Source organism: Balearica regulorum, chromosome 8, assembly GCF_011004875.1.
Source record: "Balearica regulorum gibbericeps isolate bBalReg1 chromosome 8, bBalReg1.pri, whole genome shotgun sequence".
NCBI lineage: Eukaryota > Metazoa > Chordata > Aves > Gruiformes > Gruidae > Balearica > Balearica regulorum.
Window position 1 is genome coordinate 32626153 of NC_046191.1, and position 26975 is coordinate 32653127.

Here is a 26975-nt window from a genome sequence, read left to right on the forward strand (position 1 = left end):
AACAGCGCTTTTGCTACGAGGTGTGTATTTGAACCCAGCTCTTTTCCTTGCTTCAACAACAGCCCAGCACGGTCCTCATTCAAGGATCACCACCCTGATGCGCCCGGCTGAGCCGACACAGAGCGCAAAACCACCGCTCAACTTTACCTTTTCATCATGCCAGTGCTTTTTCATTTGTGTCAGTGCTTCCTGACATTCCACTTCAGGTATTGCAGCTGCCTGAGCAGGTTTTAGGCATGCACCAACACCACGACAGGGAAACGGCAGGAATTCACCAGCAGCAGTAAGCGAGAAGGGTTGACTGTGTGCCACATAGTGTAAAACGGGGTACCTCCTGGGTGTAAGACAGCCCCTACAGAAATACAACACGCTATACCCTACTTATTAATACAGCTATAATATGCAACACCCTATTATTGTTGTTTCCTAAATATTTCTTACAGATTATGCCACAGCACCACTCCGATTCAGCTATGCTGCCTCAAACATCTGTCAAAACCAATGGACTATTTCAGGTCCTAAACTAATGAGTTACTTAAAAATATCTCACGAACAGCCCAAACTGGAGCACCACGGACCAAATACTAAACGTGACAAGGGATCAAACATATTCTGAAGAATCTGAGCTGTCTCAAAACATTTTATAGGAATGCCGGATAGGTTTTATATTTCTGTACTGAAAGGTGCACTGTAGGGGTTTGGGGTTCTTTAATCCCTTCTTCAGCTGTCCTTGATTTACCAATACACTATTTCTACATTGATGTGGTACGGATCAATGGAGTTATGCTAGTACAACATTGGTGTGTTGTAGTGTTCTCACTACGAGGTTGTGCCATTGCTTACAAGTGTCGTCAAAAATTTCCTGGGTTTAACCATGTATTTCAGCACTTACCTACAGAAACACCAGCTACAATTGAATTCATCCTTTGTTAGTAACACAACATTAAAAACGAGAAGAACAAAAAACAAAACTAGGAAAAGGAACTTTTACAGTACAAAAAAAAAAAATATTAGTGGGTCTCGAGCTGAGCGACTGGGTACTCGCTAATATTACGTCCGTGTTGCGGTACCTAGGCAGAACCGCGTGAGCTAATGCTGCGGAGACTCTGTCATTCTAAACAAATGTCAGGGAATATGTTTACTGGCATTCTGCAGAGATTTTTACAGCAACAAACTGCAGCTTGCTTGTTCCAAACCATTCACTTAACTTGGATATTTGCCTAAAATAATTATTGTACTTGGTCAAAGCAGGCATGAGAACACACTATACTTACAGAATGAGTTATTGCTAAGAAGATAATAGCATAACTAGTCTGGATGTCTTCTGATTACGGTTCTCTTGAGGTATATGGCTTATGAGTAAGTAGCTGGCAAGCAACAGGAAAAAATAAAACATAAAATGAAACTAGCACTAGAATAGCTCCATAACTTGAGGGAGGAGGGGAAAAGAGAAAAACCCTCACTCCCTCCACTGGAAGGATGGAACTCCTTACATTAAGGAATTTATTGTCAGATGTTGGCAGGAAACTTCAATCCTTGACATGATGGCACCAGGAAAGGCACTGTTTACAGATTTTTCTCCAGTTTCCACATTTTTCAGCATTTCCAAGGTACACTTCTCCTAAAAGAATAATGTGGTTTCTTAAAACCCTGGATCATGAACTCTCCAGCAGGCCTTTTTCCATTTTCCCAAAGGGAAGCCAGATTTCATCAAGGAAAACACCCAGCAGCTGGTACTAAAGTAAATATTTGCTGCTGAGTGCTCAGCGCTTTGGAAACAATATATAAATCAGGGCCCAAATAGTGTCTCAATCGCACTAAAATACGTCAGGAGTGATGCCAGAGGGATCGGTGGAGTCGCTTCAGCTACCACCCTGTGCCGCAAAGCTGTTCGCTCAGGTGCCCAAACGCGGACCCAGACCCCAAGCTGAGCATCTCGTTTCTGAAAAACTGAAGTACAGACAAATTTGGCCTTTAAGTGTGACTGTTGTGCTATGCAAGGCTGTTTCAGAAGTCTGACACAAGAACTAGGTCTACTGGTTTATTCGCTCAGGAGTAAAAGCTTCATTCCCAAAGAACAGGGAAAAGCAAAATGAAAAGATTCCTCAAAATTTACATTTAGCTGCTGTTCTGTTCTTCAGAAAGCCTGATCTACGGTGGCATCTGCAGGCGTTAGAGGACAAGCAAGGGGAAACTTGTGTTTAGTAACAAAGGTAATAACAGCAACACAAGAAAAAAGTATCTCTTGTCTGTCATGAATAGGTAGAACTAGCTGTCGTGAAAAGGTAGAAAAGAGCAGAGCCCAACGCAGGTGACAGCAAATACCTGCTGCAGGCAAACTGTGTGTTTGAGTTTGGTGTGTGTTGCTTCTGATTTACCAAAACTATAAACAGCAGCTAATGTGGTAGTGAGATGTTAGCAAGCGCCTTGCTGTAGACACAGTACTTACTCACCAATTGACCCCGTGGCATAAAATTAGAGGTATCAGCCTTTTGTGGAAATGTGGCCGTCCCTACATTCCTGCACAACACAACCGCTTTAGTTCACAGCACGCCTTCTTTCACTTTTTAGTAAAAACCTCAAATTGGGGTTTCTTAAAAAAAGAAATGTCCCTTACACATCAGTACGAAGTAGCTTGAAATCTTGGGTATTTCTACCTACCAGATTTTCTTTTTGAAAATGCCATTTTTTCCCAAGCGGCTTCACTATCCTCAGAGCAAGCTGCCATATCCAAAGCAAAAAAAAAAAAAAAAAAAATCAGGAAGATAGGGTTTTTTACCTCTTTTTCATTGCCAGTTATCATTTCCCACGTCCCATAGTGGCCTTTCTCCTGCCGGAAGAACTGAATGGCTTCTAAGAACGCCTCAACTTCATATGTGGTCTGCTTGAGAAAATCTAAAGAAACCAAGAAGTAACACAAAAGAGTTACCCATAAATAACCTTTAAAAAGACAACCATCCTTTTTTGATGCATTTTCCTGTTCCACGTGCATCCATCAGTAACATTTTTAAATCATTTACTAAACCTAATTGTCTGAAGACCTTGGGCTTTCATTAAGATTTAGAGGCGTAACGTTGAACTGGCACGTTGCACAACTACCACAAGCCATCCCACCTAAGCTGATAAGTTAAACCAACACCAGCAAGTGTTAACAAGGAGCACATGATAAGGTAAAAGAGTTTTAGGGCAGCAAGCCCTGTCTGTGGTAGACTTTGAGAAGAAGCCATTAACATATGAAAGCTCATCCCTTGCCTTTATGCCTTTTAGCAATGTAAGACGGTCCATGGGAAGACTGTGACAGCACGTACCAAGGCCAAGAGTTGGGAACTTCTTCAATTTCAGATAAGAATTAAGAATTCAAGATAATGATAGTCGGCTGATTGTGGCATGTTGAATGCCACAATGTTGAATGATTAACCCTGAGTTAATGCTCCCCAATAATCTTTTATTTCGTTTCATTAAGGAATTGGTGATCAACATGATTTTTCATGGATGTACAATAAAACAGACCTGGACAAAGTAAGCACTGCGCTCATACCGACGAAGCACAAAAACTTCTGACAACATCATGCTGCTTTCCCTAAATATTTCAGGAATGTTTAACCACAGCTCTGGAATATCTGGTTATTGTCCATGGCTGCTGCTGCTAGATGGCAGCTCTTCCCAAGAACAAGGCGGTAGCCTGGTGACACTGTTGTACAAATGAGACCACAGCATGGAAAAACCCGAGAAGCGGCTGAGCTAGTTTGCTCTTACAAACGCCGGGTAACCAGTCGTGCAACAGAAATTACATCTCGGGCAATTTGTTCTTTCCAAACTGCTAAAGGCTTTCAAGATAGTTGCAGCCAACAGTCATCTTCACACGAGAGCGCACAAAACCACAGCTAAGTAAGACGGCAACAGCAGTCACACAGCAGAACTAGTTTGTCATGATTTGGGGAGAAACAGTTCCTCTACCTCCAAATGTGGAAAATGACAAACCTGAGTAAGAATTTCAGGCTGAAAAACCACCGCTGAAAAACTTCAGGACCTGAAGTGCTGTGTCTTTGCTATGAAACACAGCTTCAGGATTACTGCGAGGATTATCATCTCAAGGGAAAAACAAAGCCACGACGGATTATTGTCCCCTCTTCAAGGTTATCTACTTGCAGCCTTGATCAGCTGAAGTGCTGGTGTAGCACACGTTAGGAAGAAAGGAGGGAAGAAGAACGGTGAATCTCTCAAAGGTAAGTACGCTGCTTTAGAAGATACTGGAATGTACAAACAAGTGTTACGGGAAGCATCGGAGAGTAAAGTCTCAAGCCTTGAATGTCAAGCAAGACACTTCTCTCGACTTATTCTAAAGAGGGAAGCTTTATGGGAGGCTTGCGTACGTGTCAAGGGCAATACAGGGATTGCACGAATTATGGGAAACACGAAGGATTAACACTGCAGTAATGCCTGAAACGTCTCGTCCACGTGCTTTACACAAACAGGGAAGCTACAGAAACCGACAACTTCATCAATGCTTCACGCTGGCTATCACTTGAAAACAGTGCTGTATAGATCTTATCTGTGTGAGGGCAATGAAGTTTCAGATCTGCCACGAGCCCAAATGTCAGAATTTGCCCTTTCAGAGTTTCCCCTGGGTGTAATAGTTACTACAGGAAGGTATGTTATACACGCAGAGGTGCAGGAAACATTCTCTCAGTGCCACTCAATAGATCCCGTCCCTGTTCTGCAGATACCTGGAGGTCCACAAAGAGCGCACAATTTCTTCAAGCTTACACAATGATCACACATGAGAAAAACAGCCAGGTAAAATCCCAACCATTCCTTCACTGCTACCTCCATGATTTAGAGCATTTTTAATAGCAACTCACAACAGGATGCTAAAATAGCAGTAAAAGAGTTGTAAGTCAGGCTGGTCACTGCCAAGAGAAGAACTCCTCTGACGACAGCTTTATGAAAAAAATAAGAGTATTCCACCTGAAAAGCTGGTGGAGCATTGCATCTGAAAAGTTTTGTCCTCCCAAAACGAAATATTCTCCTCGGAATATTTTGAGGAGAAGAGGGCCAGGCTTGGCTGGAGGAAGAGAAAACTGCAGCGCCCGCAGCCCTCCGATCGTGACTCACATGTTTTCCTTCTTCACAGCTGTGCTCCCTCCTACCCAGAAGGGACAACAGACCATCCAAAGGGCTGGATCTTGGACCTGCTGAGATGACGATGTGCCAGTGCTGTCAAGAGTCTCCCTTCTAGGATCACCAAGTTTTAAACTCCATGGCTCAAGGGAGTATTTTCTCTCTGACTATCTCTAATCCCATAGAGAAGTGGGAAGAAGGTGCTAAAAATCCAAGAGCGATTCATTTGAATAGTTCATGGGAAAAATATCAAGCTGTAAGTACCATAAAAATCCTAATCATGCATTCTTTCCTACGCCTGTAAACACAGGAGAAAAACACAATTATGGCAGTCTTACTACAAAACCAGCTCAAAGCAGAAAGGAAGCTTTATCCTTCAAGGCTACTGCAATTGCTTAATTTAGGCAATTTCATTCTCACTTTCCATAGCAGGAAAAGATTGCATCAGCGATAAGGCACTGAACAACTAGATCCCTCCAGCGTCGGGCTGTGCAGAAGCTGTTGGCGAGGCACATGAGACAGAGGCACATTCATGGGATACGGCTCAAGAAAAGGGAATTGTACCCAAGCTGAAAGGAGCTGCGGTGCACATCCTCCAGGATTTCAGCAGGGAAGAGCCAGGGCTTCTGTAAATCAGATCTAGCAGTTTATGAAAAGGCCAGAGGACTGCGGCTGGCTTGGCAGCCAGCTCCGTTATGCCATGGCAAAGCAAGGAGAACAACGAAGAAGCTGTTGGGGCAGCCCCGCTTGCGTGCAAGAGGGAGGATGGTGCGTGAGAGATGGAAGCAGGCGCTGCAGCTGCAAACAGGGCAGGTGGTAAACCCCGGTGGTATCAGGAACAATTGTTCATCAGCAGAAAGGACCACGTGTGCTTCGCTCTCCTGAACGCCCTCGCAGGGGCTTCCCCTTCAACAAGCCTGGCTGGCACCTATCATGAGTGAGGCATCCGTCCCCACTGTTCGTAGCCAGTGGAGCATGTTAGGGGGGGCTTGGTGCAGCGGTGGTTGTGGTTCATCCTTAGCCAGCTCCCGTACAAAGCCTTAAAGTTTACCGAATGTCCTCCAGCAAAAGGCCGGTGAGGCTTTATAGGTACCCGGACTGATGCTACATGCTTAATTCAGGCTGGTCTGCACTTGGAAAATTACCCAAGCAGCTTCTCCAGCTGCTAATGAATATAACATCAGCTTATTTGTGGAGAGCAAACCAAAATTCTCTTTGTTCTGTTTGATTTTAAAATAAGAAAACCCACCTAGAGACTCTATCTTTACATGTCCAAGTGTGGAGCCTAATTTCAATAATAGATAAGATATTGCTAACCATAGATTCCTTTTATAAACGTAACAGAGTAACTGCAATAAAGCTCCTTTTTAAAAGACAGAAGGACATCTGGGAACACCATGACTTCATAAATCTCCCCAGACGTGCACGTCTCTGAGAGGCACAGCTGAGTGCTCACTACTGCAGAGAGGTGGCTGTAGGACTGAGCTTCCTTGCAGCATACAAACGGCTTAAATCCCCTTTCAAAAAAACCCCAAATCTCAAAGCTTAACTCATCAAATCGATACACAGAGGATCAGGCTACTCGACACCTACTAAGAGTGCACTTGCACCTGGTGCAGAAGCGTTAACTTAGAGGGTGCCCTTCCTAATTTTGGCTGCATCCAAGGGTTTGGCTGCTGTGGGACTTGCAGTCTCCTGGCGAGGTGCTCCAGGCTGTGAGCTGCGGCTCCTCCTCCGTCACTCCGCAGATGAAAGTCTGATCCCACGGGCGAGTAACGAGGAAATCTTCAGCCCCAAGTTCCTGTGTGCTCTCCCATCCACTGCAGGACAGCTGCACCTTTGTTTGAAGATGGACGTGGTGCTGGCACATTGTTTAAAAGCCTCGCAGGAAAGGCCATCTGAACAAGTTTTCTGGCTCACTGACACTTCTCGTGTGTGTCTCAAGACAGCAGTGGAAATTAATTGCCCTGGTGAATTCGGTCTCATCTGTAGCCATAGATCGACCACTCTTACATCAGTCAAAACACTGAGGACCTCTGTGCAAAAACTTCTATAAATAGGCCTCATTATCAGAGAGGATGGGTGCTGCAGACCTTACTGCCTCTAGCTAAAACTGTGGATTTTCAGCAAATCCAGATAACATGAAATCTGTATTCAAACATCCCAGTTCAAGTTTTGTACCCATATGTACTGCAGACTGCTGCGTCAGGTATCTTGCTGTGCTTTGTAGCTCAAAACCAGCTGATGTTTAATCACTTAGGTGCTGTTTTTTCTTAATTACGGTCAAAGAAAGATGCCTCTTTATCATTACATATCCTAACCTGCCAGGCTAGCTGTTAAAAAATGAGTATTTGAATATCCAGTTTAAACTGTGTGTCCCTCCAAATAATAACTGTCATTAATGAAGCTATTCAAACTCATTATTGCACCATGAAAGAAGAGGCTAAAGTGGTCATCAAATGACAGGAATGCCGGTAGGTGTTTAAAGACAGATGGCCTATCGTTTATCCACTTAAAAAATACAATGGCAACAAGTAAAGTCATCATGTAAGCAGCAGCACAGCTCATTTCTGTATCGCTTGTGCAACCACGTGGAAAAGTCTGGGCTTGGGAAGAGCACAGAAACGTTTCTCCAGCTCCTGGGGACTTCGGTCAGATGCGATAACCAGACGGCGAGAATTTTCCACCTCCCCGAACTGATGGGGTGGGTTTGCTGTACTCACACACCAGTGGTTCACAGCTCCCTTCTGCGTCTTGGCTAATTCTGCAAACTGGGACGTGCTGATATTTGGATGCAGCAGCACCATTACTGCATCGAACTGTTCGGAGAGCCAAGGAACTGCAGTCAGGATGTTTTACGATGTGTAAAAACGGACTATGTCATTCTTCAAAACAGATTGAGTGCTCCTATTGCAATCCAGTAAACGTCCTTCTCCTGTACGGGCTTTTATTACAATAAATTTATTACTTTTATTGTTAATAAAAGCAAAGGGGTGTATCGACTGTGGACAAAGTGCTTTACCAAAGCTAACTAAACCACTGAGAGTAAGCCAAGCTTTTTGGCTGACATTTCACAAAAGGCTGAGGCCCAAAGACATAGATGAACAAGTGTTAAAACAGAATCCAGAAGCCTGAGCTCACGGAGCATGGGTTTTAATTAAAGAAATGCTGATTCTGACATAACGCCCATCATCTGACTACCAAAACTCAGAAGTTATCCACCCTTCATCTGTTTCCTGCAGCACTCGCGTGTACATACACATTCCTGAGCTGGAAGCTGCATACGGTTGGTGAGGTTCTGCATTCAGTGAATATTATTCTCCATACAGTCCCTGAATTCTTCCTGCAGGTAATTATAATTGGTATCAATCAACTGAGGTGTCCAGTTTGGTGGCCCTTCACTGACGGGAAGAGCGTTTGTCGCTTGCTATAACTTTTGGAATATGATAAATGAGTAGAAATTGCGTTTAATTTTATGTGATCTCACAATAATATTTCCCTGCTTCCTCACGTATCTGGTGCAAAGCTGGCTCAGGTGAAGGCAGTGCGTAGACTTCTATTTTGTAGCTCTTTCTTGCTGAGCACCTTATATAGCATTTTGCTGGGACAAGAAAAGTCTCTGTACGGATATCGGTGAAGGGCCTTCCTTATTGTGATGCTACAAATAGGTAGTAGAAGGTGGATAAAGCTGAAAAATATTTGGAATTTTAAGTGTCTTTGGGTTTAGCAGTCTCAAAAGATGGTGCTTCCACCACTTACTATTTCCACTGGACACCGCTACCCTCAATGGAATAGATTTCATGCTAAGAAATGCAAATTACATTTTTCCCAATTTTCTTATCCTTCCAAGTGATCCCCCTCTCACCTTGGCACCTTTTTCTTTCAAATATATTTAGATTGGTTTTCCTCTGCTTTCCACAGGAAGCACGCTCTTTAATGAAAAAAAAAAAAAAAAGAAATCTCATTGATTTTCTTTTTTAAATTTAGTTCTTTTAAACCAAAAGCTGGTAAAAAAAAGAAAATACACAACCCCAAACCAGAGGGAGGCTGCTGAAAGAAAAGGCTGCTACTTTCAGGAAGTGTGGTGTCTTAACCATCTAAATGCACGGGACATTTCTATCTCTTGTACCGGCACTTCAAAGAAAGCTCTCGCGCGCTCCCAGCCACTGAAGGATTTGGGGTGAAGGCAGCTGGAGAACATCAGGGAACTAGACATGTTCCTGCAGTTAAGGAATCATTCTGCCAACCTCCTACACCTCAATTAGGGGATGCCCATCAAATAATAAATTAACATGACGAAGAATGATTTCCCTTTCTAATAGTGATCTTTGTAGCACAGGTTTCCTGCAATAGCGTTTTTTCTCGTATTTCTGGTAGTACCTGCCTGGGATTTATTTGCTCTGGGTAGGGACTGTGGTGGTTACTGGCTGTGGCTCATATAGTTTCTGTTTAACGATGAGCAACTTTCTGCTGTGAGGTGTATGAGTATTACATCACACCAACAATGGTGGACAGGACACAGCGAATTGCTAAGAGAGAGCAAGACCATCCGATCATCATGCTGTCAGAACGCAAAAAGTGACCACCTGAGTTCCCGGCACATCTTAAAGAGCTGTTGCTTGTAAGATGTTACAGAATATTGGTAAGAAAGCCCATGGCCATCAACTCCAAAAAAATGAGGTTCTGAAAATTTCTGTCTCCAAAAAATAAGCAAATGGTCCCCAACTCAAAGGGGACTGCAGGTAAGAAAATGGAAGTGAATCCATCTGCCTGAACCTGGGGAGATGAGGGGAGCTTGGGAACTGGACCTCAGAAAGGACAGCTTGCTCAGGGCTTGTAACACAGCTACAGCACCCCTAGAAATGATCCTCCGATAAAAGGACACACCATGGGCTTTAACAAAATGGTCTCCTGACATATTATTATCCAAACTGAGAACGAAGCCAAGTATAATGCATATAATGTGAAGTATAATGTTGTCTGAGAAGCATCAACCTCACAGCTCTGATGTTTTCCTGAGAGCAACGTACTATCATATTATTCATAGATCATGTGGTATAAAGCTGCTAACCACTAACAGAAGCTAGATGAGGTCATTTCCAAACAGGATACAACCCTGCAATAATATGCTGTATTTATAGCAAATAAAGTTTTGCAGCGCAACTTCCCTCCGAGACCATCAAACCAACATTCGGCGGGTTTAACTATTTGCTCTGCAGTACGCCATGCCTGTATTAAAGTTGTTCGAAGCAGCTCGAGACAGATTACAAGGTACCTCCCTCAGCAGGGACCAGCAGCTTCAGGTTTCAACACGAGTACACCGTATAAACACACACAAAGAATCACGATATTGCTCATCTCCAACAATCTCCAAGCGTTTTCCAAACCACCTACTGTATTCCTGCTGCAGGTGAGAATTTTTTCTCCTGCTGAACTTTAAAGCTGGAGTTTCAGCTATAACCTCACGCCCGCACAAATGAGTACCTTCACAGCTCCTAAAATAGGCTCGGGTGGTGGGCACGGGACAGCGGCTCTTCTGCACCACCCCACGCTTGGTAATGTATCAGAGAAGGAAAATCAGCGCAAGGCGCGGAGGTGAGAGAGGTAGGAAGACCGTAATCGCAATTCGGATTTTAGCACATTAATCATCCTGGTGTTTCAGAATGAATGGCACTCCTACAGACTGCAAATCCTAACTCGGTCTAGGCACGTACGCTTACTGGAAAAGCAAAAGCCACACTGATTGAAAGAACTGATGTTGTAGAGCAAAAACATCCCCAAAAGAGGAGAAATAGCCTTATATTAAGCAAAATATTCTAAATTATACAAAAAATTTCTAAATTATGTCCTAAAACATTTCATGAGTTTCATAGCACCCCAAAAGCCTCACCAAAGATATTTATAGCAAAATGGTTTGCAATGTCATTTCGGTGGAAGTCTACACGTCAGTTTTGAAAAGTCCATTCAGCCCTCAGACACCTGACCGGCGAAGGACCAGCCATGGTCTCAGCCACGCATGTGGATCGCAGGAGCTCTGATCTTCTTAACCATAAAGTGATTTAATTAATCAAAGTGCAGCAGCTGCAGTGAGAGGAGCCAAGACACAAGTCCAAGGTTTGAGCCAGGGAGGCAAAGGGCTGAATACTCTGTCCCCATTCGTGCCTTTCCCCACCCCCCAAATTATCACGCAAACCTTCAGAAAGGCCTTGCGTTCATCCTCGTGCAGAAGGACGTTTTTCTTTAACGTCCAAAAAAGCAATTTCCTCCTCAGTTCTACTTTAAATGGTCCTTCTGCACACCATCTGAAAAAGGCAACGGGAGAATCCTTCTCTTCGGCTGCCTCCTCCAGAGAAGAAATGCCACCCCGTTTGCAACATGAAGACTCAGAAATCTTTCCAAAGTCCTTTTTGGACTCATGACAGCTGCTTTGCTCTGCATGTGGAGATATATATCCTTCAGCTTAAATATTTAATGTCATCTTCTCAACCTTTATCAACGCTTCAGTAATTATTTTGAATTACAGTCCAAGAGTCGGTAAGCCCTACATGTACTATATACATGTAACATAGGAAAGCTAGAAAGAACTACGAGAAAAACACCTGCCAGCTAAACTTAGAGTTGAAAAAGGAAATATGGGCACAGCTAATGGCAACCCTAAAAGCCAGAGATGGAGAAGAAAAAAATCTGAAGCCATCCTAGTTGTCCTGACATAGCCAAGCTGTGACAGAATGCCCTGCATGAGCTTAAAAGGACATTTTATATTTCTCTCTTGCCTAATGTATTTTTTTATTGTACTTCCTTAATGTATGTATTTCTCTAATTATTTCTTTTTGATTTATTTATGGTGAAATTGGAGATGACAGGATATGCTTTTGAAAGTCCCTTAGCTTCCTGTGTCATAAGGGTGATTGTCAAGATAAGGATGTGAAATCAAACCAGATGAAAGAAAACAAAATCATGAAGCGAAACTCCGCGTCTCCCAGAATTAGCTAGTTGTATTTTCCTTCTCATTGCACAGACTTCCCTCTGTCCCAGCACCAAGCGGTCAGGCTTCTTCACTTCTAACAACAAGTACCAAGCGAAACACGATAGCCGGTAAACACACAGGAAATGAGAAGACCTCCGAAAATAACAACAAATTAAATAAGAGTTCAGTAGAAACTTCTGATTTTCAGGGCATACAAACGTAAAGGATTAGAAACTGGAGAACGGGAAATATCAGAGCACTGCGAATATTGTGAGCGTTTCCCTCATCGCTATTCTGACGGCACTTCCCTGTGGGGGGGGCAGGTGGCCATTTCAGCAGTAGATTTCCCCCCAAATTTGAGGTGTGTGGTTCTTATCATTTCGCTACGAAAATGGGGATGGAGAGGGAACCAGAGTAAGCCCAAGCTGTGGGTGAAAGCAGAGGGATCGTGGAGATAAAGGCAAACCAACGAATTGCATTCTACAGCCCGTACCTAAACTGGGAGTAGTGGTTTAGGAAATTGGAGGAAAAAATGGAGCCATTTCCTTCCACACTCCACATCAAGCACAGCTCCTTTAACAACCCGATAAACTTTTAAAACTAAGTCTTACATAAATTCTACACCGATGAAGGTCTGACCTCCACAGATGCTTGAGAAGAACAGGCCTCCTGGAAGGAACAGCGAACAGTCAGTAGCTCTTCCCTATCGACCTAAGAAAAACTCAATTGAGGCAAAACTTAGGGAGGGAAAGTTAAAAAATAATAGTATGGGCAGAAAATACTCCTTCTTGCTGCCCCTTCTGTTGGGAAGTTGATACAAAAGTGGTATTAGGACGTATATTTTTTGTCACATGCTGTTACTCTCCTGAATTAGTTATGAATCATCAAAGCTGAAACAAATACAGTAATACGCTTTATGTAACGAGGTAATGTAGAATGCTAAGATATAAAAAATTCTACTGTGGTTAACAATACTGATTACTTACTGAAGCCAATAAGGCCACATTTAGTACACTGTAAATGCATCCCAGCTAAGATCAGATCAGAAAGCGAGAGTTCTCCAGTAACCCTTGACACTGCATCTTTTACAACGGCTATCTTTTGTCTTGACACATTCGTCATTTGAAATGTTTATCTTCCAGTTTTACTAAACCAGCGAAGGCTACATAATCGCCCTGGCAAAACACAGCAAAAGTCTTACACCGTAAGGAACAGACAAGCAGAACGAATGTTGAAAATTTAATTGTATAACCCTGTACCCAGAGAACTGGACGCTCTTCTCTGTATGTGGAATTATCTTTATCAAGAGCCATCACTAGGTCCTATTACTCTACACCACCATATTTTACTATTGACTCCTCTGTATCTGTTGGCTTGTTGTTCTGCTGCAAAGAACATTTTTTGGCTGGCCCATGTTATGTATCTAGAGACCTCCCCTCAATGTTATCTTTCTACATGCACATTTATGTCATTTAACTAATTTACCTCACCCTTTCATTTACCATATTCATTGATCAAAGCCTAAAAAGCTTTGAAATCAGCAAATATGCCCATTATAATGTTTTATATCCTATGCCTAGGTAATAAATTCAATGAGAAATGAATCACGGCATTTCAGAGCTGCACACAATGTTCTTTAATGCAGCCCACTGAAGTTTTTAATTACAAAGCTGTTGTAAAGGATGGACAGTTTGGAGGGAAGGAAGCTTTCTGATGGAGCTTTTGAGATAATGGCCAAGATTAGACAGTAGCACCTCTGTACTGAGTATGCAAATTTACAGTCATCTTTTTTTCTTGGGAGCAAAGTTACACAGTCATTAATTTTCACAGGAGAAGGGTCACACACTGAACGGCGAAAAGCAATTTTGAACTCAGCCAGAAACGGGAATCAAATGCAAGTATGGCTTATGTTAGAGCTGCCAAATCTGGTAGCCCGATAGCTGCAGCTCTCATTCCATCCTTCCGCACCCGCCCCACTGACAGCGGGTCCAGACCTACGTTCCCCCCAGCAGTAACTCTCAGCCCCCCGTGTCTCTCCGCTAGCGGGCTCGGAACTATGGTCCCTCCAGTACTGGTCCCAGTCCTATGGTGTCTCTGGTTGCTGGCTCCCACACCTCCTGTCCTACTCGCCAGATAGTCCAGCTTGAAGCTTGCTAGTAAGTGAAGCCTATGTACACACACGGCTGGTGGCAGCTCGTTAGGAGAGCTCTCTGGTCTCACCCAATGATGGGCCCCTATGCTTTGTGGTCCCTTCTCCCATTGCCGGCACTGGGACCTCTTGCACACATCTCTCCAGGTGCCGGCACCTCAAACCCGTGGAGTCCCCAGCACCCCGTGGCTCCTTCTCTACTTGCTGGCACTCAGGACCCCAACACAGGTAGCGGAGAGCACCCTCACCCTGGAAAATCGTTACAAGTGGTGTGCAGTATGAAGACAGGACAGACCGTGGTGATCAAGCGAGGGGCTTGACTGGGCAAGCACACTGACTGGCCTCCAGTTTACACCCAACTGACCCCATGCATCCCCTTTTCTCCTCTCTTATCCCACACCTGTTTCTCTCCAATCCACTTTGATCCCTCACTTTTCCCACCTTCGGTCCTTCCCTTAAACATTCCATAATAAATCTCACGCATTCTGCACATTCCCTGGAAAACATCCCACAACACGCTTTGCACAATCCCCAAATGCTCTCCCCCTCCATCCTATAACAAGTCCCGTACGGGGGCCCCTCCTGCACCCACCAGTTTGTGGGGGTTCCTCTGCTGCTCCCTGGGCACTTGCGTTTTCATTAATTAGCCCTTAATCACACGATCTCACAGCTTAAAACCCCAAACCCATTTGATTTCCTCCCCAAATCCTGAGGCATCACGAAAGCCAACTTGCAAAGAGCAAAGCGGGAGCTGCCCAGATGAATCACCCAACTGGGATGATTTCTGTAAGCGGATTAATCAGTCAATCGACTTTCAGCCAGGGTAGTTCACAGAATCTCAGCGTATGCATCTGGTTGTGCTAGAATATTTTTAAAGCCGTGACCAGTCAGGTCCTGATTGGCTTAGGCTCATTTTAAAGGTTTTAAATATGCTTTATCTGAACTGTACTCAAGAAAGGTGCAAAACATCTCTATATTCTATTGATAACGAAGGAAATCATTGTCCTCTCAAACCACAAACCCTTCTCAATTAGTAAAAAGGAAGGACAAACCCAATAGGAAAATTGAGGGCAAGGGGAGGAGAACCCACAATCCGTACATCGGAATCATATTTGCAAGCGGTGATCACCGCTTTCGTAATTATTCTCCTGACCATGAGTTCTGACCAGAAAACCCAGAAACGCAGGCTGGACCAGTTATTTAGAACGGAGGGACTCTAAAGAGAGGAAAGAGCTGAATGCCAGGGCGGCTCCCATCGCAAGACCACACGCTGATTCACTCCAGTCTTCTGTTCAGCAGGAGACAGTATTTAATTCTGTTTCCTGGGAGAAAACAGACTTTAAACCCAAAACTCCTCCAAGTTTTTTGCTAAAGCCCAGTGCGATATATTCCCTTCCAGAAGTGGTGGATTATAGAAAAGACAGAAAGGCAACTTCTGATCAGACATTACATCTGTCTTTCTCCTGCCCTTGCCAAATCTGCCCTGGCAAAAGTTAACTTGGCACTTTTTAGAAGAGGTGGGGCGAGTGCTGCCTTGGCCACTGCTCCTTATCCCACTAAATTATATTCCACAATCGAACTCGAAGAATTTTTCACATTCCTTCCCCCTTCTCAATTTTTTTTTATTAAAGAACACGCAGCCAATCTTTACATCATGAGCCTTATTACCTGTAGTATTGCTGCACGAGCCTGTAACTTTGTCGGATTGTTCAGATACTTGGTTTTTGTAGGCAGAATTGTTTGCAAATGATGCTTTTAAAAGTATTAATGAAGTAACATTTTTCAGTCATGTGAGAACTAATATAAATCAATATCAAGTCCTTGAAAAAAAACCCTGAAGAAGGTCACTCCAAGGGCAGAGTTAAGGTTTCTGGGGGGCCTCGTCAGTCATGACGTTTCGGCTTGCAGCACCTAGGGTTCTAGGAGATGGTGTAACTCCAAGAAATCCAGAAAGCATGGGCTCCCATTTCCCCAGCTGTAAAAACCTGCTCATTTTTAGCAGTGTAACAGTTAAGTCTGAATTCAGACTGTCTTTATCTACCAATCAGTCTGTTGAGCAGAAATAACGTGACAGAAAGGATGAGCCCCGATGAAGGCACTCCGGTGTCGCTAACCATCTTCTGTCAGATAAAATCTTGACCACAGAAAAAGCTGAGAGAGAGAAATCCTGGAACAGATGTGTAAATGAGCAATAGCTGAGCCATATGAAATATAATCAAACACAGACTTACAGACATTGGAGATGGAAAAGACCTATTAGGTCATCTGGTCCCAGCTTCTGCCAATTCAGAATTGGACCCTAGAGTGATGTGCTGAACTTTAAGAAAAAAAAAGAAAAAAAGCTGCCAAAAGCTTTGTCAAGCCTCTTACACTTGCTCCAGAAGAGAGAAATGAAAAACCCAAACCTAATGAACAGGCTTCAAGTCAGGGAGGACTGACAGTGCCAGGAAAACTTGACTGTATCCCCAATCTCCTCACCAAACGCCAGTGAGGAGCAAAGGGGTGGCTTTCCAAAGCCCGGGGCACTTTCATACCGTATGACCACTGCAGCTAAATCCAGGCTAATCAGAACCAAAAATGACAGAGGCAGGCTTTGCCCTCGGGCACGCTATGGGAATTCGGGGTCCTCTGGCAGCTATATAGGGAATATTTATTGAGACTCCAACTATTTGGAAGTGCCAAGTGAAGGCGTGTTCGTTCTAGACTGATGCCTCTAACCTATGTTAATCTAGCCATGAAATAAGTCTTTATAGTCCCTGTGACCGGGTATTTGCTTACCGGGGTGTTTTAGCCCTCAGCCTCTCCACACTTACACAGATTTGCATGGGAGCTGCTTCCCCCAGTTTGTACGAGGCTTGTACTGTGTCTCACCGCCTTCGGTGTGGCTTGGAAACAAGGTGCAGAGGGAGACCACTGAGTGTCAGGGGAGCATACAGCCCCTGGCTAGCATCGTGACAGAGAATCGCGCGTGTCCTGTCAAGAAGGCACCAACTGCCACCAAGCACCACGCAAATAACTGCACATTTTAGGAAACTGCCTAGAAATGTGTGTTTTCATCACGGGAATGGGGTCCCAAAGGAGACCAGGAATGCCTGTGGCAGCGGAGACAAGGGAAAAGAGATGGCAGTTGAGGAGGATCTGGGGCGGACAGTGTGAGACAGCTGTCTGAGGGTAATGGGGTGAAGCTGATGGCCAGGAGATAAAAGTGACAGCTAAAAGAAACCCATTGGGAGCCACTTCTGTAAGTAAAAGTGACTGTTCACACACTGCGATCTCAATTCATTTGTCTACGAGCATGAGCTTCAGTAGCTGAGGCTGCTGGAGAAGTTCCTGAGTGTTCCCACCAAGGGCAGCAGGAGCGGATGGGACTCAAAAGTGACACTAAAGGCATGGAAGAGCCTGGACGCAGCAGGAGAACCAGGTCAGCTTGATGGAAAAAGAGCAAAGTCATCTGAAAAGCAGGAAGGCATTTCTTTTTCTGAAGAATACAACTCATAAATGGTCTTCCAATTTCGTGGGAGCAAGGTTGGTTTTATAATCCTAACGAGTCACAAATTTAGGGTTGTTTTGAAGTTTTCTAGTCTAACACACTCAGAAAGTGAGACTTAAAATTTTCCCTTGTGCAAGCAGTCAATACCGTGTCTTACATGCCATTCATGTCCCTCCTACAAGGCTTAACCATGGCTGAGGGCTCGAGCTGCCACCTAAACACCCCCAGAAAACATCGAATGTCCGATCATTGCTGATATATGTATAACACTACAGAACTGCACTGGGAGCCTGCGTTCCCTCCCCATTGTACACACCTGGTCTCCTACATCTATGACGCATTTGACGAGCTTGCAAACACAGGTGAGAGTTTGCCACGCCATATTTAGTAAACATCTTGTACGATTTTGTATCATGCTGGATGTAAATGAGCTGACAGAGAGGGGAATGCCACTTTCAAAGCCATTCCCGTGTTTTCTACCCAAGCTTACTACACTGCAGCTCAAATCCCACCTAACTTTGCTCCCAGCAAAGCAAGAAGAAGGGGTATGTTATTGCATTCCTCAAGGTACTGAAAGCTGAGCACCTTTCATAAGTGACTTGCATTCTTCCACAGGTTTTTTTTACTATAATAGGTATTTAAATCTTCTCCGGGGTGAATGACGTACAGGAAGAGGCCCTCTCTGCACTCACCATGGTTTGAGTGTCTCACGCAGTCCCCCAGCACGGCGCTGAACTGCCTCTGAGCTTCTGGCTCCGAGAAGCAATAGTAGCTGTGTCGGGCGAAGGGCTGCCACAGGTAAACCGGGAACTCCCTCGGCAGCTGAACGAAGGCTTGAGCGACCTCCTTCTCACTCGGCCCTACACAAAACACACAACTCCGTTAGAAATCTGACTTCTTGGGGGGGTGGGGTGTTTGGCTCTTTTCCTCTGCTGTGACAGAAACAGACCTTTGCTAGCAGGGAAGCATGAGACATGAAAAAATCACATCTCCTTGATCCGAGCGATCGGGCACAGAGAGCAGAGGGACACAGCTGGGACGGGCAAATTCAACGGGCATCAACCACCTCTCTACCTTATAGCAACTCAATGTCCTCGTTTTGTATTCAAGGTGGCCATAAACTACACACTGTTGGTAAAACTTCAAAGAAACTCTTTCATTGGATTGTAGCTGACAGGGGAAAGGTTTTCATGCAAACAAGTAAGTTAGTGGGCAGCTCTGGTCTCTATAGAGACCATATAGGAGCATATGGTCTTCCATATAGAAACGAACTGCATCAAACAGTGTAGGAACAGCAGCGGTTTCCCTGTCTCCAGGGTTTCTAAACACAACTGCAAGATGGCCTGAGGAACTGTCACTTCAAGCCCTTGAAAGTGAAGCAAAGAAAGTCTTAAGTCTCTCCAGTTTCCACCTGCCCTGAGTCACCGTGCACAGGGGATGCTGTACAACACCATTTCTGGATGACCAAACCCAATCTTGTCTCCGTGCCACGCATCGAGAGCCCAGCCACAGGAGGTTCACCTCGGAGGGTCTTCAGCGTCGCACAGAAGGGGAGAAGGGCCATAAACGACTAACTGAGCCACTCTTCGTGAAGGGACAGCCATGGGAAGCCTGCAAGCGGCCATGGGCTGCTCCATGCGGCTCCACCCCAACTCCTGCAGAGCTGTGGTGACACACGGAGGACACCTCCAGGCACCGCTGCCCCACGCTACCCTCTGAGCACCCTACGCCTTGGGAAAGGGCTGTAAGGGGGACACCTCCCAATGGACAGAACTTTAAATGATATGAGACAGGACTTGAAAAAACAAATCCTTGTTTACATATTGCCCTTATCTCTTTCCTTATGTGGCATCCCATTTTCCAAATCTGACTCTGCAACACGAGATCCGCTCCCTTAAAATCTGCCCGAATTGTCTCCATCTTCATGGAGAGAGGGAGGGGCAGGCAGGACCACAGCGGTTCCCGTCCCAGAAACAACAAATTCAGCAGCAGCAACCTTCCTACCCTCTCTGTGGGACTTATCAACCGTGAGTCAACACAGGCAGCTGGCATCTAAAAATGGAAACAAATAAACCAGGAATATTAACAAAGCCCGGGAACAATGGTGGTGTGGTTCCTGCCCTGCTTCTGCACAGCTTCCAGCAGCTTTGTGCCGGGATGCTGGGAAAAAAAGGAGCCAGCATTTCTCTGAACATGAGCTTATAGCATTTTCTGTGTACATCCACCCTGGAGCTGCGTTTCGACTTAGAAAACAGGCTGCGTGCATCTTCTGTTGCCCTGTTTTAAAGTCAAGCCTGAAAGCCTGCCTGGAAGAGGTCTGCGTAAGGAACAGAGCCTGGGGTTTGGCAGTTCAGCTTCGAGCAGGGCTTACCAACAGGATCTGGAAAATGTTTATCAGACAGCAAATTGTAATCTTCTTCTGAAGTCAGTACTTTGCCTCCTGCAGGAAGAACATGATATTTAGGGCTGGCTCCTTTCTGGTAGGCCTGGAAAATCAAGAGAGAGGGAGTCAAACAGAGATTTAAGGAGAGGGAAAACATAACTCATTTACAAAGCTAATTCACGGGGTTACTCCCCAAAGGGAAATTTTTTTCTGTCAGACTGAACTTTAGATATATTCTCTGGAAACATCAAATCTAAACCATGGTTAAATGTAAAAAAAGTATTTAAAAATATCTTCTCAGTGCTTATAAGCCATGATGCAGAGTCAGGGACAGAAGGGAGGAGAAAAGGATGGGATTTTCTTCTAAGCCCTATTTGTTTGGTTTGTCAGCCAGGACTAGTTTGACTACGGCAGCTGCCAAAGAAAAAGCTTCACTGTAGTCAACCTGAAGCCACCCCAAAATTGCTACTTCAAACGCAACCGCAGAAGCATGGGGACGTATTACAATGACATACAGATACGAAGCATTCTGTGATATGCAAAGAAAGGTTCGAAGTGCTGTTAAAAGGATTTGCTAATTCTTGCAAACATGTATGGCCAACGCAAGGCGCTGGTTTCTACCCTCAGCCATCCCCATGGAGCTTCAAGGCTGGTGCCGCCCCGCCGAGGACAACGTTTCATCCGGTATTGCTAAAAGAAAGGCAGCAGCAACGGCAAATTCACTTTATATCAGTTTCTTTGGGAGCACAGAAGAACACAAGAGGAAGAAGCATTTACCTCTTTAGTCTCGAAGCAATCCACAGTGTAGTCATTTCTGATAACGACATATCTGTCCTTCCACTTCTTCAGATCCTCGGCAAAATGCAGCAGCTCTGCCTCGTATAAGACGGTCCCAGTTTCCAACGGGGGCTGCAAGGACAATTTTTGAGATTTGAAATGACTCTGGATGACTGACCATTTTGAAGCTTTTATTTCTAGATTTCCATAAGACTGCTATGAGGGCTTTTGAGTCATAAATAGCTCTCTGATTCGGGCAGATACTGCATACACAATCAAATTCGTGCAGCCTGAAGTGAGCTGGCAGCAGAGGAGCTCTGCCCTCCAAAATACTTCCAGATTTCTGAGACAGCGACATTCTTATTTACCTTTCAGTTGGCATGCGGAATGTAAGTTGACCTTTAGTTCATTATCTCCAATTTTCCACTATACAACAGCAATGAAAAGATTCCATTGGTGCAGCAAAGAGTTTTATTATAAAATAGTAAATTATTTCCCATTTCCTTGGAAGATTTTTTCACCCGTGCTCTTGTAACTGACATGCATCTTTTTGAAAGACATGGCTCTTCTATTATCATCTCACCTTCCACATCCCACCTTGTTGCTTTACCCTATCCATTTCAAAAGCATCAGAAATCCGTGATTTCCAATATGGCTGAAAAATTTAGATTTGTACCTTCTTAACAGTGAAGGCTGGTTCTCTGCATTTTCCTCTAATAAAGAGGCTTTTCTCTGTATTTTTGTCTCTCCTCCTGCAACAAAAACCAGCTCTCCGCAGCTCACTTCACAGCGGGGATTATTGCCATCTTTTTTATAGAAACCTGTAGCCATAGCTAGAGGGTTAATTAAGTTTCCTACATAAATTTCTGCCCTGAATGTATGATCTCTGACCCAAGATCCTTGTAAAACCTTGCAATCAGCAGGAAGCAACTAGTTTTGTCGAAGCGTCCAACTCTACCTTGATGAAATGCATGCTTTGTACCAGAAACTTGTGTCACGGTTCTTCTCATGCCATGATGAGACAACCAAACGCAACCAAAACAAAGATGAATTTTTAGAAGTAAACTTTAAACCTGCACCCAAATGCAACTTTTCCACCTAAAACTGAACTGAACCAAATCCAACATCTGCACTTGCAAATCTGTTCTGTACACTTGGGTTAGATATAACAAAGTACACACGTAAAACGTCCTAGACGCACATTTATTATGTATTCAACTATCCAATGCAAGAAGCTGAAAGAACACTTCTGTACTATGCTTTTATATACAGAAATATTTAAATAACTTTAAAAATACTTTGGGTTTGATTTTTAGAAGCTTTGAGTATCTGTATCACCTATTAACTTTACTTGAAGGCATCCAACGCTGGGAAAAACAAGAAAACCGAGCCCAGTCAGCAGCTGATACACTTCCAGTGCATGTTTTTCATAAAGTATGACTACTAAATGTATGATTTAAATAGTTAATGCATTAATTATTTCATGCAGGAGAGCAGAGTTGTATGGCAGCTTGAGGATGGGGCAGGGCTTACATGTCCTCCTACCTTGGTTTTCAGGAACCGGGACTGGGAATCCCGGTGCTGCTCCAGCTCATCCTGCACGTGCTTGCAGAAAGCCACCGCGTACTGGCGTCTGTAGTGTGGGCTGAAGTTTTTGATGACAGCCTCTGTTTTTCCTGAAGCAGAAATAGAGATTTTAAATTGTATTTAATATACCTTGGTTGAGAAATTGTAATGCAGAACCGAAGCGACCCAAAATATTGCCCAAGCGTACCAATGGCCGCTTGCTGCACAGCAGATCAGGAAACCCTCGGAGATGCGTTCAGCTCTTGTGATAACCAAGCACAGAGGGAATTTGTCCAGGAAAACATTGGGTTTTGGACACAGTTTTTCCCTCTACAAGTGGGCAAAACATACCCCAAATCCATTTTGCTAAGCAAAGATGCTATCTGCCTCTCCCTAGGATATACGGCCCCAGCGCTGCGGATGTGCGAGAGCCGATAAGGTTTTCACGGAAACATATAGACAAGTGATACTGGCTGGTGTTCAGGCATATTAGCCAATTTTATCACATAATGAGATTTTAAAGCTGACTCAAAGCTCCTACAAAGGATGTTTTCCAGGTTTGAGCACTGCAGTCTCTTCTTGGTTTTAATGTAAACAGATACTCAGTCACACTCAATAAACACTAATCTAGTATTGTCTTGCTAGGATCAAGATCTCATCGGTAGCAATAACAGCAATAAACACACTGACAGTCTCATTTCTGGGAATCTTAAAGCCATTTACAAGTAATTAACTCATTAACCCTACCAAAGAACTAATAATGCTTTACAGACAGGGCAGTGAAGCTAAAAGTTAAAGCCATGTGCACGTGTGTGTGTGACTCAAAGAGTCGGTGGCAATGCAAAAACCAAAACCTGGACAATGATCTAGACAGCACCCTGACTGTCCTGGATACCGGAGAGATCCCCTTCTTCCTCGTATTAAGGAGCTCCACGACAAGGGGGGGTTTCTGAGCATGCAACAGAGAAATGCAATTTCACACCTCAAGAAATTTTATTGCTCTCAAAATGTTATTTTCTTCTGCTTGGGGGGGGGGGGGGGGGGGAATCAAATTGTATAAGACAAAAAACATGGTAGTTTCCAAACGGTGATTTCTTGAAGCCTTTATATACCTGGGCAAATAAACCTGGACTGGCATTCAGCACCCCTGAAGGGCCAAACAGGGGAACCAGCAAGAAGCACCACGACCTCCAGAGTCCTGGAAAATCTGAACCACCTGCATCCTACGATGATCTTCCCGGATTGACAAACTCCTCCCAGCCACCCACCAGCACTACCACCAAAAAGGATTCACTGGGAGTTTTCATGTTGTTTCTGTGTTTTATACACCAGGCTGTGAATCTGCAGGAGCTACGATGAAATCAGAGAGAGGTCTCAACATATTTGCTGTTTCAGGTATATAAGCACAGTCCTTCAAAAACAACCATGCAAAACTTTCTGAATTACCGCTGATTTTACTGCCAATTCTCAAGAAAAAAATAGGTTTAAATGTCAGTGCAGTTCCCAGAATGTTCATGCCTTTTTTTTCACCTCAAATAATTTTAAAGATCAAAATAAATACGGTATAAGAAAGAAAAAAACAGTGGATCGTTACAAGAGTAAGTGCATGGGATTTTACGGGAGAACGTGCACGGGATGCTCTGGTGTAGAAGACGCTCTGGTCCAAGATCTACCCCTTCTGGCTACCTTATTTCCATTTAAAACCCCCAAATCTGTGTGGCTGAGACTGCCGTGGAAAAACAGCTAGTTTGCTAAGGAGTTCACAGAGATGGGCAAAAGCAAAAGATTTTGGAAATTATTTCAGGTCCAGCTCCAATTCGCTCCTACTGTGGGACACTACCAGGCTGTTAGAGGTAATTCCATCAAGTCAGATAGCCACAGCATTTAATTACTCCATAATTTCCTAATAATTACATTTACATCGCTGTAGTTACATGGACGTGCGTGCAAAAGAAAAAGCTACACATATATAGCTTGATATATATATATAGCATATATATACATCTACAGCCCGTTGCTTCTGCAATTTTACTTTCAGTTTGATGCACGGAATCTGACGCATCTCTCAAGTCTGGGGACAATATCGACACGACCCTTCATTCCAGCTCGGCCGACTGCAGCGTTTGCAGAGTCGTTACACAAAGCTGCAGAGATGTCAGGAGGTCGGGTTAAGTTTTCTTGTTACAGATTTACTTGTGGGACAGCACCAGGTGACAGTCTGGACTCCAAGCCACCAATTTTAAGAGATGAGATTTTGTGAGACCTACTGATGACAGGATGTGCTTGTGTCTAACAGCAGGATACCGGTGCTGCTGAAGCAGAAAATCCCCGCCCATCTGACAGCCTTTTAAAAACTAGCGTGCTTTGGGCAGGGGCATAAACTTATTCTCCAAATAAGGACAAAGCTTCCCAAAACCTTCTTTATAGCTTTTTTTCTTTTTTTTTTACTTCTGGTCCCAGCCAGCAGTAGGATGTTGTTGGCCCCGGCGGAGTTTCCTGCTCAGGGTTTGCCCCTATTTTCCACCACGGCTTTTTCTTTTCCAGCTTGCAGTGGCCTCTTGATTTGTTACGGCGGGCTCTGGGACGCTGGACCTCACTTGACTGCTGCCTGCATCCTGCAGTAAAAATTTGTAGAGGAAGCAGGACAAAGAACAAAATTCTGGTGTTGGGAAACAAACCCCAACAATTGCAGGAAATATCTGTAATTTTGGCAAAGTCTTTCAATTATGGCTAAATCGGCTCAGAAGTGTGATTCTTCAGTGTCAACATTTCTTAGATCAGCTTAGAGTACGATGACTGAAAAGAAAGGCACTATGTAATTCATAATATGTACAAGTGAGAAATATGACATCATCGTGATTTCTATCTGCAGAATATATTTACAATCAATCAAAACATGAATCGAGGAGAAAACGTTTCAGGCTGTTTATTCCAGTCTTGGCACTACTTGTAGCAAAGGATCTCTGTATTAAAAATACTACCCCCTCTTAAAATTAGAAGAAAAGGGCTTTTTGAAGAGATTGTGAGTGGCACTACACGGTCACCTGGCCTTACACCGCTTGGCTCAACAGGAATTGCAACGCTACCTGCGGGTGGGAAGAGAAGCGGACGGACCCTTGATCCATTGTTCGCCAATGCATCTTTAAACTCTTTTGGTTTACAGAAGATAAAAATATGCTATCTGAAAATAAACATGATGGAAAAGAGTCATGAGTAATAGAAACTCTTCCCATGAAATGATAACATGGGGCAACTGGAGATAAAATACTCCAGGGCAGTTGAAAAATGAGTTCCCCTAATTCTTTTCCAAATTTAGTGTGGCTTGCTTAGTCAGAGCTGTTTATATGGAGCAAGGCCAACTTTCCCACTTGGTTGGTCTGGCAACGGCACAGCTCCAGCCTGTCTAAGTGTGGTCTGAAACCCAGCAGCTAGATTGATGTTTATCCCAGGAGAACACGAAATGTGATCATCTCCAGTAGAAGCCTGCATGCAACTGAAATTACCAACAGCAAAAGATGACAGTGATGGAGGTGGAAGGATTTCTGTCAAATTAAGGTGGCAGGGGTCTGCACACACAGATCTTCCCCCTTTGCTGAGGGTTTAGATCCTGCTCAACAATAAATTTTTCAAGTGCTTCACGACACATCTCCTCTTCTGCAGAACCACCCTTGTGCTCGATCGCAAAAGTTCAACATCAAGTTACGATACATCTTTTAAGACTAAACCCAAATGTCAGTGCATTGAGAAACAAGAAACATCTGCCAGTTGCCCCACTGGAGATCTGGAATCCCCCCCAAAACTTGTTCCTTCTTGTTTGTCCGCTGCCTTTGACCTTTTTTTAGCTGTGCGCCACCCATGCTGGACACCTGTACGTAACTCCAGGTCATCAGACCCACAGCGCATCCCCAAATACCTGACTTTTTATTCTGGGTTTCACTGCTTTTATTGAAATAAACTGGACTGACATCCAACGTTAAAAAATAAGGGCAGTCTTTGGCAAGCCCTCCCACAAATTTCTGTTGGCGCAGCTGGTTTTCAGCCTGTGGGACGGCCACATGCAGCCTGGCTAGCTCGCCCTGCCGTGCTCCTCCGCTCTCAACAATGTGCTGCCAAGTGACCGGTACGAATGCAGGTCAGGAAAATTCAGAAAAAAAGGTCAGAAAACAATAACTTCTTGGCTGACATACAAGAGCGGAGTTGCACACTTAGTGGGCTTCAGCCATTTGGAAATTAGGAACAGAAAGAGGTAAGGGCTCACCATAAAAGCTGTTATTCCACTTAAAGATTGGTGTTTGGCAGCAAGATGACCCTTACAAGGGTCCAAGCAAAATGAGCATGACCCTTCCTCTTCATTACACGACTGCTTGCACTCAGCAGCTTTTGAATGGAGTTTGCAAAAAACACCACGGTCATGATACGAATCCCTTTGGAGGTCTGGGGATTTATCTTCTTAAACCATTTAAGCCCTTTGGAAAATATACTTTGTGCCCTCAGGGACATGAACTGCAAAAAATAGTAGATG

At 44.1% G+C, this 26975-nt stretch overlaps 1 protein-coding gene across 2 annotated transcripts in view; it reads right to left on the reverse strand.

Moving 5' to 3' along the window:
- The window catches only part of NIBAN1 (niban apoptosis regulator 1), an 87594-nt gene that overhangs the window by 15873 nt on the left and 44746 nt on the right, over positions 1-26975 (reverse strand). For both annotated transcript variants that reach the window (XM_075760540.1, XM_075760541.1), the window contains exons 2-6: positions 22433-22563; positions 20888-21019; positions 20099-20213; positions 18420-18587; positions 2780-2895 (exon numbers count right to left, since the gene is read on the reverse strand). In XM_075760540.1, the coding sequence (XP_075616655.1) occupies positions 2780-2895; positions 18420-18587; positions 20099-20213; positions 20888-21019; positions 22433-22563 (662 nt within the window). The remainder of the gene's footprint in view (positions 1-2779; positions 2896-18419; positions 18588-20098; positions 20214-20887; positions 21020-22432; positions 22564-26975) is intronic.